The sequence below is a fragment of the Lynx rufus genome, unplaced genomic scaffold (genome assembly GCF_022079265.1).
Source record: "Lynx rufus isolate CCGP_SWC_20201006 ecotype Redwood Valley unplaced genomic scaffold, mLynRuf1.p SCAF_7, whole genome shotgun sequence".
NCBI classification, from domain to species: domain Eukaryota; kingdom Metazoa; phylum Chordata; class Mammalia; order Carnivora; family Felidae; genus Lynx; species Lynx rufus.
This window is the reverse complement of record NW_025814889.1, coordinates 38,149,651-38,168,282: the sequence shown is the minus strand read 5'-3', so window position 1 is coordinate 38,168,282 and position 18,632 is coordinate 38,149,651. Positions and strand designations below refer to the sequence as shown.

The 18,632-nt window shown below is 52.9% G+C and overlaps 1 protein-coding gene across 3 annotated transcripts in view; it reads right to left on the bottom strand.

The window, feature by feature from the left end:
• Window positions 1-18,632, bottom strand: part of TSPAN9 (tetraspanin 9) — a 204,522-nt gene that overhangs the window by 86,187 nt on the left and 99,703 nt on the right. For 2 of the 3 annotated variants that reach the window (XM_047065373.1, XM_047065372.1), the window contains one exon: window positions 254-333. In XM_047065373.1, coding sequence (XP_046921329.1) covers window positions 254-316 — 63 coding nt within the window. In that variant the 5' untranslated portion in view covers window positions 317-333. Of the gene's footprint in view, window positions 1-253; window positions 590-18,632 lie in introns of those variants that run through there. The other variant, XM_047065371.1, reaches the window with a different exon arrangement.

Here is an 18,632-nt window from a genome sequence, read left to right as displayed (position 1 = left end):
TTGTCAGCCACCTAGGAGTAGAGTAAGTATCTCCTGGAAGACAGGCAAGTTAGAGCCTCCATTCAGCCACCACGGAGAGAGAAAGGAAGAGAAAGATGAATGAAGGGGGGGGGGAGGACAATTTTTTAAAACCCCCACACTTACCGTTGTGCAGAAAGCAGGGCAATGCAGCAGCCAGGAGGAAGAGGGTATCACGCTAGGATAAGCAACGAAGAGGAGAGGTGGCAAAGGAGAGATAAACGCAAGGACTTACCCAGAATATCAAATTGAAGAGGAACATCATGTACTTCAAGCAGCAGAGGCAGCCTCTGGCCATGTTGCACTTCTTAAATTCTAGGAGAAAAACAAAGGACAGGTCCAGGTAAAACACCACGTACTTGCTGCCTTTGGGTGCATTGTACTTGTCAGTCTTAACGCCAGCCTCGGCGCGGCTCTGGCCCCGCGAGCCCGCGGTGCCGTAGAAGGCGCCGGCCGTGAAGCCGCGGCCGAACGGGCGGCCCGAGGTGGACGGCTTGGCAAAGTCCGAGTCCTTGCTGTCCAAAGATGGACTCCGGTGGATCGAAGAATCCTCGCTACTCGACTTCTCCATGCTCGCGTCGTTCCCGGGGGGCGCAAGGGGCGGGGGGCATCGCTCCCGGAGTGGGACGGAGGGGGCGCCCAAGTCGGGCGCGGGCTGCGGGCGGGCTGGCGGAGCCCTGCACGCCCCCTCTCTGTACCCGGGCGCACTCCCGGCCAGACCCCGTGCTCAGGGGCCGCTGCCTCTCGGACGGCGCCCCGCTCCCAGCCGCCTGGCCCGGGAGGGCTCTGCGGTGCGGCGCGGCTCGGCTCTACGCGCGCTCGCGAACGCTCTCCGGGAACTGGCTGGCCTGCGTAACTTAACGTCTTTGGGGAGGCTGCAATTTGATTTCTCTTTCCAAAGCGTCAGCTCGCCTCCCGGCTGCACCGGCCGCTCCACGCGCGGCACAGGGCGCCAGGATCCAGGTCCCCGGGCACACCTCTCCCTGCCCAGCCCCAGCGCCGAGCCCGACCACTTCGCGGGCGCTCCGCCTCCTCTCGCTCCGCGACTTTGCGGAGCTGCTCGCCGGCCCTGGGCTGCCCGGGCGCGCGGCGGGCCGTGCCGAGGGATCCGCCGCAGCTGCCACCGCTGGGCTTTCCCTGCGAAATCCCAGCCCCGACTCCTGACTCCGAAATTGCCCGGAGCCCCCTCCCCGGGCCCTCGGCCCCGCCCCCTGCTTTGCATTCGACCAATGAGCAGTAGGCCTTACGGGGGGCGGGCAGCCTCCCCCTCCCCAATGACACATTATCTTTAATAGGATTAGCGTTCTGCTGTGTGCCTATACAAGTGCGCCGCGAGCCCTCGCTAAATGTCAAGGGCTCTGGAGCTGGGGGTAAACCAGAACCTTCATCGGAAGGCGCTGGTCTCTTCAACAGGAGAAAGGGGGGCGGTGAGAGAAAGGGAATGGCTGGAGGTACCAACGACCCAAGGAAACCAGAGGAAAGGGCTGGGGAGGACAGGAGGAGGGAGGAAAGAAGCGCGGCCACTGTCTAGGTGGCCGCCGCCCCCCCCCACCAACACCACCACCGTGCACACGGGGGCCTGTCCGACCCCGGGCATACGGTCTCCCTGCTACACACACACGCTTTTGCACACGTGGGTCTAGCTACGGCTTGCAGGGAAAAGAGACCGCAGGGGAGGCGCGAGGTATGGGAAAGGCGCTTGGGGCCTCCGCGGGGCGCGCGCCGCCCTCCCCGCCCCCTCCGCGCGCGCGCGCACGCTCCAGCACACACGCGGCTCCGCGACGCTCCTGCAGCTGCGCGAGGCCCCCCAACCCCCACCGCCCCCGCGTTCCCGGGTGGGATGCGGTGCTGGCTGGGACCACAGCCGGGATGAGAAGAGTAGGTGGCAGAAGTAAGGTCCTGCCTTGCCCCTCTGAATCCTGCCTATGACAGGGTGACGTAGGAGTGCTCTTGGACACAGGCAGAGTCCTCTCCCGTGAGGAGGGCACGAAAGGGGCTGGTCAAGGGAAACAGCAAGAGGAATGCTCTAAGGGACTTGGGGAACATCCAGGAGGAGACTTGCATCCCACTGTAAAAAAAAAAAAAAAAAAAAAAAAAAAACACGTGTGTCCCCTGGGCTCGTGCAGAAGTCTGCACTGCTGATCTGGGGCTCCCATACTTGGGAAACAAAAAAAACTAGAAGACGTGGGGGGCAAGAAGCCCACCTCTCTTTTCTGCCCCGAGGAAGAGAGTGCTGAGAGCCCCTGAGAGCAGGGCCAAGTATTTACCAAGCTCAGTATCCCAGCACCTAACAGCGGCCTTGGCCTCTAGGAGGCGCTAGACAAGGATGGCTGGAGAGAGGAGGAATTCCGGCCCCTCCGTGGGAGTGGGAGTGTGAAATGTCCACCCTGGAACCCATTAGACATTTATTCCACCTTGCTATGTGCTGAGCATGGGGCCAGGCCCTTGAGGAAACACATAAGGTGTGCTGCTCCCTGCCCTTCAGACACACACAATCTAATCAGGAAGACAGAAGGACATTAATCACCAAGGCGATGGGCAGGAACATAATTGGCTGTGGCCCAGAGGGAGGGGGGCATTAATTCCAACCACAGGGACAGGAAGACACTCCTCACAGGTTGGCTGTGGTGGTCCCATGCTGAGTCTGCACTCTCACTGGCTCACAGCCAGGGTACAAGCACCCCACTTCTCTAGAGGGACCTGCAGTGGTGTTACTATTCTAAGCCCCTTCCCCACTCAGATGGCTGCCCAGCAATGAAAGCTAATGAGCATCACAGCCATGGCACCTTGGTCTCTTGGCTGGGCACAGTGGTCTTCTGGATGCTTTCTACAGATGAGGGGCACGTGTCTGGCTGGCTCCTGACTGAACCCACTGCCACCTGACTGGAATGGCTAATGTCTTTTGTCCTCTTCAGCCCTGACCGGCTCCCACGGGCTCCCGGCTGCCACTCCATTCTCATAACATTACTTCTTTGATGCAGGAGAGATCATTTACCAGCTGGACTGAGAGTCAGGAGACCTGTTTTTCACTCTGAGCTCAATTTTGAGCTGTGTGATCAAGAACAAGGCAGTTTGCCTTTCTGAGCTACCATTTCCTCCTCTTTAACATGGGGATTAATAGAGCCTCCCCCCAAGAGGAGTTGTGAGAATAAACTGAGCTGGCAGGTGTGAGACCAATCTGAGTACCATAAGTAAGCCCTGAGCAAATGCAAGAGCCTGTTATCACTAGTCTCAGAGATTCGGTGGTGTCAGCTAAGGTGCTCCCAGGCTGGCCCCTCTACCTTCTCAACTCTTTCCCCCTTGATTCACACCTTGTTCAGTGAGAATAGCCTCTGCATTGTCTCTGGATCTTCACCTTCATTTCTAAGTGGATTTAGGCCAGTAACTATTTCCTGGTGGGCCAGGGTGAAGGACAGGGTAAGAGAAGAGGAGGCTGCCAGTTAACAGTTCTGCTCACTCCTGGTCACCCTTGTGGGAAAGGCATTGAAGTCCAGGTCGTCTGTCCATTAACAAAGTTCAGTGATGTCCCCTCAGGGCACCTGGCTCAGCCACTATAAGAATAATCAGAGCTTTGTAAGTCCTCATTATATCCCAAGCACCCAGCTTCACACACACTGTAACTCACCGAATCCTCATGACAACCCTACAGAAGAAGGATGTTATTATCCCCATTTTACAGATGAGGAAACGGTATGATTTCAAAGCCCATTTCTTTACTCTCCTGAGCTCTAAACCAAGTTCCCACCCTTGGGAATCTTCCAGTCTAAGAGACAGAATCTAAAAGCACAACAGGGAACCTGAAATTGCATGTTCTGATGAGAGGTCATTAGATAAAAGGATCTTAGGTCAGGGGGAAGCCTTCTGCCCCCACTCCAAGACCATACCTAGAGAAGCCCAAAGTAGAGCGATATAGCACGTTTCATGACAGGACCAGCAAAGAGCGTCCCTTATGTCCCCTGGAGCGAGTATGGACAGGGAAAGAGGAGGCGGGAGGGCATGTCAGGAAGGCATGGGTATGGTACATGCAGGGGGCAGTGAGGAGACAGGCCTGCCTGAAAGTCAAAGTGAGCTACTGTGCACGGCCTTGCATGACACAGGAAAAGTTTGGACTTCATCCTGGAGCTTCCCAAGCAGTGGAGGCACATGACAAAATTGGTGCCCTAGGAAGCCGGGTCTGGCAGCAGCGTGGAGAAGTGAGAAGATCAGCTGCTGTGGTTGTCCCGATTTCTTAATATTTTGGGTACATAAGTAACCACCAGGGATCAAAGGTGGTCTGAGACACCATGTCTCCTGCCCACCCCCGATCCTCAACCACTTGCCATGCGCAGGAGAGCTGGAGCCCTTGAGGATCTCTGAGTATGTGAACAAGACAGAGCTGCTTTGCCGTGCCTTTTTTTTTTTTTTTTAACAACAAAAAAAGTGAAGCAAGTACAGAATCCCCAGAGGGGAGAAAGAGAAGTGAATACGTGAAATCAACATGCAACATCTCCACTGACTGGCAACTGGGGAGATGTGGGCTCCGAGTAAATGTCAAGCTCTCTCTGCCTCTTCCCGAGTTTCTCAGGCTTGCAGTGTGAGACACAGCTCAGCTTTGGTCACTCACTCACCCACACACAATCAGAGCTGATGGGCCAACACAGATCCCCTTCCTGACCTGCACTGAATGTTTCTGTGTTTGGCAGTGTGTGCAGCTCATGAGGTATCCTGTACCTCCAAGCTTCAAATAGGGCAGCCTCATCGAGAATTTAGATTAGACACGAGGTGACACTTGCTATCCTAAGGAACGTGTGAGATGGGCCACCTCTGATGAGGCTTACCTCATCCCAATTTTTAAACTCCAAAATTGGGATCTTTCTAAGCAGTATAGAAAATGCTTTAATTGCTAAGCAAACCATTTACCCATGGTGCCAAAAGAAAAGAAGGCTGGGGAGGTCCCTAACAGGGGGCAATATCCCACAAGGTTTACAAGAAGGTTCAGCAGACAAGGAATGGTTAGAAGGGTCCAGAGGCAGGGGCAAGTCTCCCCTTTGCCATGAAAATTAAACAGCTACAAGGTCACATGTTACCATACTTGGCCAGGATTCAGGAGGATGGTAACAATGCCAGTGAAAGGTCAGAGTAAAAAAGAACTAGGGGTAGTTCTGGTTTTTATGCGTTAAGTTTCTGAGACTAGTAAGGAAAACAAATAGGGCTTGGCTGCAGTGACCAGGTTCACGGTTAGACAGGATTGCTCCAGAGAGTCTACCAAGGGTGGTCCAGGTCCCTCGCTCTCTGGGAAGAGAGTCCCCAGCTATTTGTTCGGCCTACAATTATAGTTTGCCCACATGCCTCTGCTCTGGCCACCAGGCTTCCCCAAGGAGGCAGGGGCTGGATCTGAGCCATTCCATCACCCCCCAGGGCCTGTCACAGTGACCACCACGGGGCTGGTACTCAGAATTTGTAAATAGGTAGAGGGGAAAGAAAGACCACCATGCCTAAGTCCTGGGTTCTCTCTAAGGATAGCCTGAGAGCCCCAAGTTCATTAACCAGAGGATGGGACACAAGCCAGAAATCTATGGAATTGTTCCTGGAAAGCAGGCTATCTGAGGCCATCAGAACCTGACGAGGGAACTCAGGAAATGTAAATTTCCCAGCTACAGATAACAGGGTATAAAGGCCACAAGGTCAACCATTTTGTTCACAGCCATATTCCCAATACATAGAGCAGCATGCGATGGGTGAGGAAACAGATAAATAAACTTACAGATCTGAAAGCCATTTTGGAGGAAGACTCAGGAAAGGCAGGAAGTGGAACACAGGGAAGACAGAGGCCAAGCTGCTCACGGACCCCTCCCCATCCAGGGTGGGGATAGAGGTCCTTTAAGAGGTGCTCTAAGGACAATGCACGTTTGCCTCCACTGAGCCCCTGGTGAACTCGTGCAGGCTCCCTAGTACTGCAGTCACATCTCAAAGCTCAAGAGCTGGCCATGATCGGCCCCTGTCAGAGGCCACTCCTGGCTACTGAGAAGCCATGACTGTGAAGAGACCCTCAGCTGTGCGTCCACACTCCACAAGTGAGAGGTAAGCACACTGGTCAGAGCATATGCTGGTGATACTGTGAGTAGTTAGCTCTGAGAAAACTGGGTTACGGCTATAGACCAACCGGACCACTCATCAGGAGTACTAAAAATAAGGCTTCTAGATCATGAGGAGCCAGGTGAAGGTATGTATGGATCATCAGAAAACCAGCACCCCTCAGCACATACCACATGCCCTTGTGACTGTGGGGCCAGAGGGGTCCGGTTCTGTGAGAAATGATGGCTCAGATGCCATCAATAACCCCTGCCCATACCCACCGCCCAACCCAACCTCCAAGAACAGAGTTCTAGCAAACTAATGTCAGGGAAGTGCTCTGGGCTTTGGGACTAGATGGACCTGCATCCAAACCCCTTCTGGAGCAAGTTATTCTAGAACTGCCGAGAAACCTAGAATGACCACTTACCCACGTGTATCTCAGTTTCCACAACCACAAAATGGAGATGATAATGCACACCTCCCCAGACGGTAAGAAGCTAGAGATTAGGGGCGCCTCGGTGGCTCAGTCAGTTAAGCGTTCAACTTCAGTGCACGTCGTGATCTCACGGTTCGTGAGTTCGAGCCCCACGTTGGGCTCTGTGCTGACAGCTTGGAGCCTGGAGCCTGATTCGGATTCTGTGTCTCCCCGTGGCTCTCTCTGCCCCTCCCCTGCTCACACTTTGTTTCTCCCTCTCTCAAAAATAAAAATAAACATTTAAAAAAATGAAAAAAAAAAGAAACTAGAGATTAAAGGTTAACACTGTAATGCACACAGCACAATGTCTGAAACAGAGACATTCAAAGGAATTGAGGCGCCATTATCATTATCAACATAATTATTATAGTAAATATGGTCCCAGTCCCCATCTAATTACAATGCAGTTGAACAGAGATACAACACATAATCGATACAAAATGTTCTGTGGCTCCAATTCTAAGGTTGAACCCTGGCAGTTCCTCTTCCTCAGGCCCTCAGTTCCGGGCCCCCTTGTCCTGGGCCCAACACCCCTGCATTTGGCCAGCCCATGGGTCCCAGTGCCATCCACCTGCCAATGTCACCTAAATGTTTACCTGGATCTGCCCCATCTTCTGAGCCCCAAGTGCACATACCCAGCTCCCACTTGCTGCCTCACAGGCAGCTCCAATTTCACATGCCCCAGAGGGACTGACCTTGCCCTAGCCCTGCTCCCCAGGCCAAACCCTCCCCTTCTCCATAAATGGCCTAACACTCAACCCATTCCTTATGCCAGGAGCCCAACACTCACCCTTGACTCCTCATTGGCACTGCCACTTGCTCCCACCTCCAATCAAACACAAGTCCTGTCCAATGAGCCACCTTCTACTTCTGTCTCCATGGGCACTGCCCTGGTCCCATCTGACACCATGTCTCACTTGGGCTCCTGCCTCAGCCCAGGACAAACTCCCGTTCCCACTTCAGCCCTAGGTCCTCTTCACAGGGCACCAACACTGTCTTCTCACTCACGGTGTTCCCCTACTTTAATCCCTCCAGAGGCTTCCCATTTCCCTGAGATTAGGGGTGTGTGTGTGTGTGTGTGTGCGCGCTAGTCTACTTTCAGTTGGCACCACTGGCCCCAGCCTACTTGTCCAGCACCATTTGCAAGTAAGTATTGTTCTCTTGCTCATTATGCCCCAGCCAGCAAACCCTCTGAGCTTGCTCTCTCCTCAGAGCCTTTGCCCATGCTGTTCCCTCTGCCTGGAATGCTCTTCCTCAACCCACTGCCTGACTTAGTTGTACACACCCCTGAGCTCTTGCAAAAGAGTTTCTTCTGGTTTGCTGGTTACCCCCACAGCCCACACTGAAGCTCCCCTGCCCATCAACAATACAGCCTCAGCACCACCCGCCTCTTCTTGCCTAGCACAGTTTGAAAGTATGCATTCATGGGGCGCCTGGGTGGCTCAGTCAGTTAAGCCACTGACTTTAGCTCAGGTCATGATCTCACGGTTTGTGAGTTTGAGCCCTGCATCGGGCTCTGTGCTGACAGCTCAGAGCCTGGAGCCTGCTTCAGATTCTGTGTCTCCCTCTCTCTCTGCCCCACCCCCGCTCACACTCTGTGTGTGTGTGTGTCTCTCTCTCTCAAAAATAAATAAACATTAAAAAAATTTTTAAAGAAAGTACACATTTATTGAGTGACAGTTTGCCATCTGACTCTCCTATTTGACCATGAACCTGAGGGCAGCAGGGATTGGGTCTGTTTTTCTCACTGCTGTGTACCCAGTACAATGCCTGGCCAATGGTGGGGGCTCAATAAATACTTGATAAATGAATGGGGGCTCAATGCAGGGTGTGCACAGGGCAAGCCAGTGTCATTAGGAAGGGCCTTCCAGATGTATGGTCACCTCGGGCCACCTAAGGAACAAACCCTCAAGATACTAGTTACCTGTATGATCTCTAGTTCCTCAACTACAAAACAAGGATCTTGGACTAGGTGGTTAAAGGCACTTTCCAGAGTTCCAGCCCTGAAATTCCCACTTGTGAAATGGGAAGATGGGCAGGACTGGACAGGCAGAGGGCAGGAGGAAGAGTGTGCTGGGAGGGGAATGGCTAGGCAAAGCCAGAGGGCAGAAGAGTGCCCAGGACATCCAGGAAGGACATGTCCACATGCCCAGCCAAAACGAAGCTTTGCTGAAAGTGCATGAGGGAGAGAGGTGGGGCTGGAGCAGAGATGACCCTGGATGCCAATTAAAAATCTACATAGGTGTTTCCCCGCCTCCTCCTCCCCCTATGCCTCTTGTTGACTCCACCTTCCTCCACCCACACTCCCACCAAGATGAACACGTTCAAAGTCGCCATTTCCTCTGCCTGGAACTCCCTCTCCACACTTCTCTGACTGGCTAACTTTCACAGCCCAGGTGGCATCCGGGTGGCCTCCTCCTAAAGTCTGTGCCCCTCCTTGGAGCTCCAGAGCCCGTCGCAGCACGGCACTGCCCATTTGCCACCCTCCCCAACCCCAAGACTGCACTCCTTGAGAGCACGGGCTGTGTCCATCACCTTTGCAGGCCGGCCCTTCGCAGTGTCTCGCACATTGTGCTCTTAAACATACAGGCACTCTTAAATACCACCAAACTCTTGAGTGAGGCAGTGAGGGTCTTTGAGGGACTTCTGAGCCAGGAATAGTCGCTCTTTAGAAAAATGCCCCTTGGCTTAGAGCAGGGGAGGCTTTAAGCAAAGAGCAAGAATGGACACTCCCAAAGGACAACAGTCTTTTCTTTGAGGCGGTTTATAGAGTAAGAGGGAGCAGCGGAAGCTGAGCCCTGGAAGCATAGGCTGGTGGTCCACCTGTGCGATGCCCACCTCTCAGGCCCTTTTTCCCAAGAAAGTCCCAAACCAGCACCGTCTTTCATCCCAAGCCCAATCAGCATCCCGAAAGGGCCTGGTGTGCAACACATTGTGCTGGACAGATGTACCCAGACCCACAGATGCACACACACTGAGCCATTCACTCCAGGGAGACAGAGAGAAAGAAAGGATTTGTTATTAGTACTTATCAAAGAGGGCAGGTGGCTTCAGGGAGGATGAGATAAGGCCAGACCGCCAGGCACAGGGACGTGTGATGAAGCCTGAGGTTTATTGCCATGCACCAGTGGAAATTTACTGACCCAGCAAATCCAATATTCCTAAACCACTCCACAGAGGGCACTGACTTGCCGGCTGGGACCGCGCTCTCTGACCCAGCATCCAGCCTGCCTGCGAAGCTGGCCCTTGCAGCTGGGACCCTTCCGCTGATTCAGGAGCTGCTGCCTGCTGCCTCCCCTCTTCCCTCCGTCCCTCCGCTGAGCCTGGAACCACCGTTGGGAAGGGCAGTGCGTGAGTGGCACTTGGGGATGCTCGAAAGAAGATGGAGAAAACACAGTGCCCCGGGATCCACCAGCTCTGAAGTCCTCACGGGAAGGGAGCCCACACTTGTTCTGCCCCAGCTGAAGACAATGAGAAGCGTGTGGGTGAGCGGAGGGGAGACATATTTGGGCATCCCTATTGGGTACTACCAACTTGGCTGTCGAAGGACTCCCAAGTCTCAGGGCGCATGAAGCCACTTGTGGTCTCTGAACTCGCACCAGCCATTGGGTAAAGTGCGGCAGCAGCACCGGCCAAAACCCCACTGCATCTCTCTTCCCTCTGCCTGCCTCAGGCAGACCCACATCCATGCAGCTAAGTCAGACAAGGTGCCTCCAGCTGAGGGGGCCTCAGAGAAACATCCATCCCAAACCTGGAGGCATCTTTCTCATGTCATAGTAGTTAAGATGAAAATGGTCACCAACCACACCCTTCAGTCTGCTATTTGGGTTTCCAAAGCTCTCACGGTCCTGCTATGTTCTTCCAAAGCCTCCCAGATTGTGCCACAGAGCTGTTGTAACCCAATCTTACATGACGCGTACCCAACCATGTTCCCCTGACCCAGATGTGCCCAACACATGCTAGAATGCAGATGGCATGCACACACGTTCCCTGTCACGGCCCCCCCCTCCTTAAGACTGCCAGCCCCACTCTGCCTCCCAGCTGCCACAGTCTCCTTACTGCCTCCAGTCCTCCTCCTAAACTCCCCCCGCCATAGGCTGCCACCATCACTGTCCAGAGACAGGGCTCAGGGATGCCACACTGCCCCTCTCACCGGCTCAAAAGCTTCACTGGCTCCATGGGGGATTTAACACAAACACTCAAGCTTGGCATTTGAGACCTTCCACACTGTACTTTGTGGGCCTTATTTCCCACGAGTCCCTGACCTGTGCCCTGTGTCCCCAGCAGTCAGAGCTCCTCACTGTTCTCTGGACACGTCCCCACCTCCCCGCCTCGATACGCTGGCTCGTGCACTGCCCGCTACCCATGAAGGCTCCCTCACCCATCTCTGTCTTTAGTAAATGGTTCTGGACTCACCTCAAACGCCACATCCTCCATGAAGAAGACTCTGATCCTAAGGGTCCCCCAAAACTTAGAGGCCCTCTTCTTGTTCTTAACCTCTCTTTGAGGGACTAAGTTCACTCTGCCTTGAATCATGGCTGTTTGCATAAATGTCCTCCTACAAGATGACAGAAAGATCTGAGGGGATGAACTCACCGGTATGCCTCTTGCAGCAACCAGTCGGATGTGTGGTGGACACTTAAGAAATCTGAAGGCAAATTAACTGAATCCCTCCCACAATCCCCATGGCCCCCAAGCCTCACCCCCACCTTCATCATATGTACTCACCTCAACCCATGAATTGGACACCCCTGACACTGCCCTCAGCTTTTCTGGTAGGTGCTCCCCTTGCTAGATCACTGGCATTTGTCCTCCCTTCTGGAGGCCCTTTCTGGGGTCACCCACCAGATCTGGCCATCTCCTGAACCACCGGAGAGCTCAGATGTCCAGCCTAGAGCTCAGTGTGGCTGTGCTCCGCGAGGCCCCATGTGCCTGGGTGGCTATGTGTCATTCATCCCCCAAGCTCTGGCCCCAAGGGGCGCTTCTATATCCCAGTTGGGCCAAATGCCAGGGCACACCTGCTCTTCCCTTCCCCCACACCACTGCCAGAGGAAATGCCAGCCCGTAGCCTCGGCCGGACACAGCAGGGACAGGCACTGAGCACTGGCACTGCCCCTCTCTCCCTCCACCCCCAAGCCTGAGCCTGACCAGCATCCAACCTGGCTTATCCCCGATCCTTCCATGAATGCACACTCAACCATGCGGCCCTGTCTGCCCGTAAAGAGAGCACAAGACAAACACTCCTGCCGCCGGGAGCCAGGCAGAATGAGGGGCTGGGGCCCCAGTCCCAGCTCGGACACCTGCTATCGGTGTGACCTGCGTGACCAGAGGCATACTCTGAGCACACATTTGTTAACTGAATGAATGAATGAGCACACATTTTCTTGTGTGTAACCTGGGGCTGGGTATGGTTGTGAGGGACAGATGAGGCATGGTCTGGGAAACTGCTTCATCAAATGGACAGTTCTACACTTCAGAACCTTCCCAGCCACACACACACCGTAACCATCCAAGTCACATGAACTCCACGTAAAGTCAAAGGACACTATACTGGTTACTAATCACTGAAGATTTCCTGGGCTCACTACCGTGAGTGTTGCTGAGAAGCATCAGATCTTAGGAGCTAAAGATCCATTTGGGGGAAGAGCAACAAAATGAAAGGACAGCAGACGACAGAGGCCCACACGCATGTGCCAAAGCAGGTGGTACACACGGAGTGCTCAGGTGACCAGCCCGAGGAGGGTGGGCCTATCTGGGAACTCTTCCTGGAAAAAAACAGGATGCATGCTGAGCTCTCACCCTCACTGAAGGAGAGCAGAGGATGGGGTCCCACATGCCCAAACACTGTAAGCAAAGACGTGTGACTCAGCTTGTTCAAGGGGCTTTCGTACCTAAGACTGCATGTGATATTCACCACACTCCTACCAGATACATGAGGAGGGCTGTCGTCTCAGTATATGAACGAGGAAACTAATCACCAAAGAGAGGAGAGGGCTTGTCTAAGCTAGTTAGGGGCAGGGGCACCTGGGTGGCTCAGTCGGTTAAGCATCCGACTTCAGCTCAGGTCATGATCTCATGGTTTGTGAGTTCGAGCCCCACATCGGGCTCTGTGCTGACAGCTCAGAGCCTGGAGCCTACTTCAGATTCTGTCTCTCTCTCTCTCTGCCCTTCCCCCACTCGCACTCCATCTGTCTGTCTCTCTCTCAACAATAAATAAACATTAAAAAAAATTTTTTTAAGCTAGTTAGGGGCAGAGTTGGGACTGAACCTATGTCTCCTGACTTCTAAACCAGAGACCTATCCTTACACCAAGTGGTTTTACCTGGTCCCAGCACTGGAGTCTGCCTTTATGCACGAAGCAGACCCCTACTGAGGCATGCACATGGCGTGCTACATACACAGAGGGGGGTGAAGGAAAGAGAAAGAATGAGATGAGATTCACCATCAGGATGCCCAGCCAGGAGTGACAGAGAAGCCCCACACATGGCACCGAGGACCAAGCCCTGTCACACCAGCACTCCCAACACCAGCTTGAATCACCCCCTCAGCCAGCATGTCCCTCATGCTCTTTCTGACCTCACACAGTAGGAACACATGTATGTGCTTTGCCAAATGAAAGCACACAGAGGCCCTACCCTCCAAAGCCACTGTCCACGCATAGTAGAGATAATAAGCCAGTGGTGGGCTGCTAAATGCTTTAACAAACAGCTCTCCAGCAGAAAAAGCCATGATTTGTAGTGCTTGCCAGTTTCTACAGTGTAGATACTCCCACCATGGCCAATTTCAGGCTACCAATGGCTTAACAAACAGCTGACAAATTTCCTGATTATTTACTAATAGGCTCTTGAGAGCAAGTACCCATAGGCTCCAGCAAACCACTGTAATAGCCCAGCTCCCTTCCCTCCAGAAGAAATTCCACAGCAAGGAGAAGAAACCCAGTACCATCCTGTCCTCCTGCGCAGTAGAAGAAGTCTCATGGTTAGGGTGTAGGAGTAGGAATGGAGGCCAGACAAGTCCTGGTGAAGGCATGAAGCAACCCTCTGTCTGGTCTCCTGGGGTGCCCCACAGGGGCCTAATAACCAGAGAAAGCCCACTGACATTAGCTCCTGTACTACAGTGACCCTGTCATACAAGTCAGGCCAGGTTACTACTCGGCTCAGAACCCTCTAATGGCTTCCCATCTCTCTCAGAGTAAAAGACAAAGCTCACACACACACACACACACACACACACACACACACACACACACCACACACCACTCACTGTCCCCACTACAGCCACACTGTCCGTCTTGCTGTTTCTTCCAGCAGAGGTCTTATGCTGGCTGTTCCCTCGACTGGAACATTCTTCGTCTAGATCTCTGCATGGCCAGGTCTCTGATCTCCTTCACACCTTCGTGCCAAAGCCACCTTCTCAGTGAGCCCTTTCCTGGCCACCCCATTTAAAACTGTACCTCCCCCCTCACACTCAATCTCTCCTACCCTGTTCAGCTTTTTCCATCGCACTTATCCCCAGCATACAATATAATTTACAGGCAGACCTCAGAGATATTGCAAGTTCAGTTCCAGACTGCTCTAATAAAGCGAATGTCGCAATAAAGTGAGTATCATGGTAGTGCAAGTATTGCAATAAAGCAAGTCAACTGAATTTTGGGGTTTCTCAGAGCACAGAAAAGTTTAAACTACTGTAGTCTATTAAGTATGCAACAGCATTGTATCTTTTTTTAAAAAAAGTACAGGGGCGCTTGGGTGGCTCAGTCGGCTAAGCATCCAATCTCGGCTCAGGTCATGATCTCACAGTTTGTGAATTAGAGCCCCATGTCTGGCTCTGTGCTGACAGCTCAGAGCCTGGAGCCTGTTTCAGATTCTGTGTCTCCCTCTCTCTCTGACCCTCCCCTGTTCATGCTCTGTCTCTCTCTGTCTCAAAAATAAATAAACGTTAAAAAAAATTTTTTTTAAAGTACATACCCTTAATTTTAAAATATTTTACTGCTAAACAGCGCTATCATCTGAATCTTCTGCGAGTTGTAGTCACTGATCACAGGTCACCATAACAAATGAAAATCGCGAGAATTACAAAAACTTGACACAGAGACCAAAGTGCACAAATGCTGTCGGAAAAATGGCGCCCACAGACTCGCTAGATGCAGGGTTGTCACAAACCTTCAGTTTGTAAGCAATGCAAGGTCTGCAAAGCACAATAAGGAACAGCACACTAAAACAAGGTATGCCTTTGCTTTTTTGTTAATCGATTATGATCTCTCTCCCCCACCAGACGGAAGTCCTGTGGGGGTGGGGATGTGGTGTGTTCATTCCTTGCTGACTTCTACAGCCCAGAACAGAGCTTTCCCTGTGGCGGGTACTCAGTAAGCACTTGCTGGATGAATGAATGCTGGAGGACACCCCTGCCTCATCCTCGAGGTGCCATTTTGGCTTCCCAAGAGGAGGTAACTGGGGAGTGAGGGAGCCCAGTGGTAAGTGCCCACCTGACTAGGACTCAAGATACCTGTGTCCTCCCGCTGACCTGGCCCAGCAGCACCCTCCACCCCCACCCCCACCCCACGCCTCATTTTCTCTCTTCATTTGGGCTGGAATGGGACCCTACAATAGCTAACCCGGGGCAGTACCAAGGGCCAGGGCTAGAGCCAGACAGGACACCAAGCTGAAGGCCTCTGAGCTCAACAGTAGGAGGCTCTGGAGGCAGGTTCAAGGCATTCCCTTAAAAGGTCTTCAGAAAGACAAGCTCTTTGCTTCTCCTCTGCACCACCCACACCTGAGCCTCCAACACCACACACCACCCCCCGTTCCCCCAGCCCCGAGCCTAGAAGAAACCCCCAAAGAATAGTCTCCACCCCAGTAGTTAGAGCCAGTGGAGCCCCAACTCCACGCGGCTGCCCCATCATGCCTCAGGCGGGCTCCCCACATGCAAAGCAGCCAGCTCATACTGCTATTTTAAGCTCTGCGGGCCCAGCTGTAGCACGTAGCCACAGCGGGCCAGAGGCCCGGGCTGGAGGTAGGAGAACTCGCTAGGAGTGCTGACCTGGGGAGCTCAGAAAGGGAGTGCCGGCCACCCTGCATAACACCAGCCCTTCCTTGGTGGGGCCGGAAACTCCCAGTCCACACCCTCAAATCCACCAGCCACAGGGAAAGTGAATCAAGAGCTGCATTGGGCACACCCAGATTCCATTTCTGAATGTGACCCCCTGAGTTTCCACATTAAAATGACTCCTTGCCCCACCCAGACAACCTCAGAAATTCCAACAAAGCTGGAGCTAGCGGGGCACCCATCTTCCAGGACCTGGCCACACGAGCACACACCACAAATGCAGAGTGAATGAAGGGAGCTGGCCCACTCTTGTCTGAGAACAGTTTATTCACCGAGTCCCTCTCCACCCCTCTCCCCGACTCCAGTCCCCCCTCAGTGACTCTGCACACTGCTAGGCACACAGCCAGACTCAACGAATACTTGTTTACTAAATGAGTATTTCCAAATGTATTCTGAAACCAAGTATGGTCAGGGGACAAGCTAGTCTTGATTACTTTTATCATCTTTAATGTATACACTTCGGGGGCACGTGAGTGGCTATATCGGTTAAACATCTGACTCTTGATTTCGACTCAGCTCATGATCCCACTATTCATAAGATCAAGCCCTGTGTCTGCACTGACAGCTCAGAGCCTGCTTGAGATTCTCATTCTCTCTCTCTCTGCCCCTCCCCTGCTCGCACACACTCATGTTCTCCCTCTCAAAATAAATAAATACTTAAATATATATGTGTATATATACACACACATGTACATATGTGTGTGTATATACACACATATGTATATGTGTGTATACATATATATATGTATATATACACACACACACATACATATATATGCATTTCTACTGCCATCATCAGGCACCAAAACTGAGAATAAAGACTATAGGACCAAGGAACCAGTAGAGTTTAGTAACAAAATAGGGATGCTCCAGGCCGCACCCCTTCCAGGGAGAGCTGCCACCCCTCAACTCCTGGGGAATAGTTACACTGTGTTCTCTGGGAAGCATGTCCCCTGAAGTTGTGTGACATGGAGGCCCCGCCCCTTCCATCAACCACAAACTGGCTTGAGAAACAACGCACAGAACAGAAAGTCTGAGTGCAGGCTATTCCCACCCCAACCTGATGCTACAGGACATCAGTAGACCCTCCCAGGGCAGGATGGGTCACACGTGCAGGGAGCTCCCGGCAGCAACCCACAGCTCTAATTGCTCAGTTTAAGCAACATCAGCACCAGAGAAAAGGGAAAAGTGACCCAGAAGTTGCTCTAATTAGGGAGCTTTGGGACCTCTCTTCTTGCTACCCATCTATCTCAAGGCTGAAGCAGCCACCCACACGGTAAAGCAATAGATTCACCACCCAGTCTGGGGGATGGAGGGGGAAATTCCTTGAATTTTCTTGTTGGAAGAAGATCCCAGAAGCTATGGGTCTTCAGAGATGGTCTGATTCACTTCTCTCCTCCCCTCCCCTTCCCTGGCTTTAATCAACCTAGACGGACGCTTTGGAACATTTCTATTATAATTGTAAAAGCAATGACGATTGCGTGCAACTACAGAAAAGTGTATACTGTTCAGAGATTTTGCATAAGGAAGGGTCTCGCCTCACGAAAGTAGGCTGCAGCACACGCCACTGTATGGGAGGTGACGCGACTTGCACCGAGCCAGTCACTGAAGGGCCACAACCAGGTCTTCACAGCCCTGATCCAGTGCCCTTTCCAAGTGCTGGGTTCCCTCCAAAACACAGTTCTCTTAGTGTGGCTCCCAAGGCCACCTACTTCCAAATCCTTGAGTGTCCTGATACCAAAGGAAAATTCCTGAGCCCACTCTGGCCTTCCAGAGTCCCCAACCATGACAACCCCCCCTGTTAATAAAACCTCCAAGGGACTCTAAAGTGTGCTCAACTTGGAAAGGCCCCGCCAGCCCTTCTTTTCACTACGCACTAGCAAATCCTCCAGGCCTAGAGGCTGTTTGGGTACAAGACCCCCACTGCTCCCTTTGGTTCATCTCCTGAAGATACATCTGCACATAATCACCAAAGTCACCCTGAGACATTTCTGTCAGTAATCTGAAGTCACACCAGCTGGGAAGACAATCCTGGCCAACAGCTCCCCTCTCCAGCAGGAACATATCTGCCAAAATCACTCTGTCAGCCTAAGCCCATACTCACAGACGTGCCTAATGAAGAGGGACACGGTGGGGCGGGGTGGGGGGGGGTAGGAAGGGAAGGAAGAACAGAATGGTAGGATTAGGTCACTCCAGGGCTGCTTTTCTTTCCCTCCTGCATGTGTCATCAAAGACATAGCACTCTGCCTCTGATTGTTCACTTTCAGATACGCTCTCACCCTGGCTCTCACCCTGACAAAGTGGATACCCAGCTCTCCCTATGTCAGCCCTGGAGTCGGCTTTCAACCCGCACTCCATCATCTGTTCTGACCTTGTATCCACCATTCTGTCTTGGACTGCACTCCTGTGTGGCTATTCCAGCCTTAGGGAGGGCTACATGGGCTGGCTCAGCTCTCCACCAGCCTGCCCCAATTCTGGGCTTCAATTAGCATCCCCTCCCTTGGCATGGAGGCTCCTCAGGTTGATGGCGCAGTTACAGATCTCCCCGTCCTCATGACCCCAACACACACCTGCTCCCCCACCCTCCCTGCTCGCCACCCCCGATCATGAGTCTCTTTGACTCAGCCTGGGCAGCCCGAGCGAGCAAGTCTTGTCTTTGTAAATGGACTGTCAGCTGCAAGAGAGCAGAGCACGAGTCAATTCCTGCTGTGTCCCCTTAGCATCCAGTCATGTGCCAGTGACTCAGTAACCACTTGTGGAGTGAATGAACGAAGTCTGAAAATCTAGCCCAGCCAGCTCTCCTGGTGGTATCTGGTGCTTACAAGAAAAAAATGCGTGTGTGTCGGGGGGGGGGGCAGGGTGGGAACCATGGGGTGAGAGAAAGAAGAGAAAGAGACATGCTCACTCACATAAGGACAAGAGCAAGGCAATCAGCTCAGAGGGCCACAGGCCCAAGGGAGCCTGGTAGGGTGTACCGACA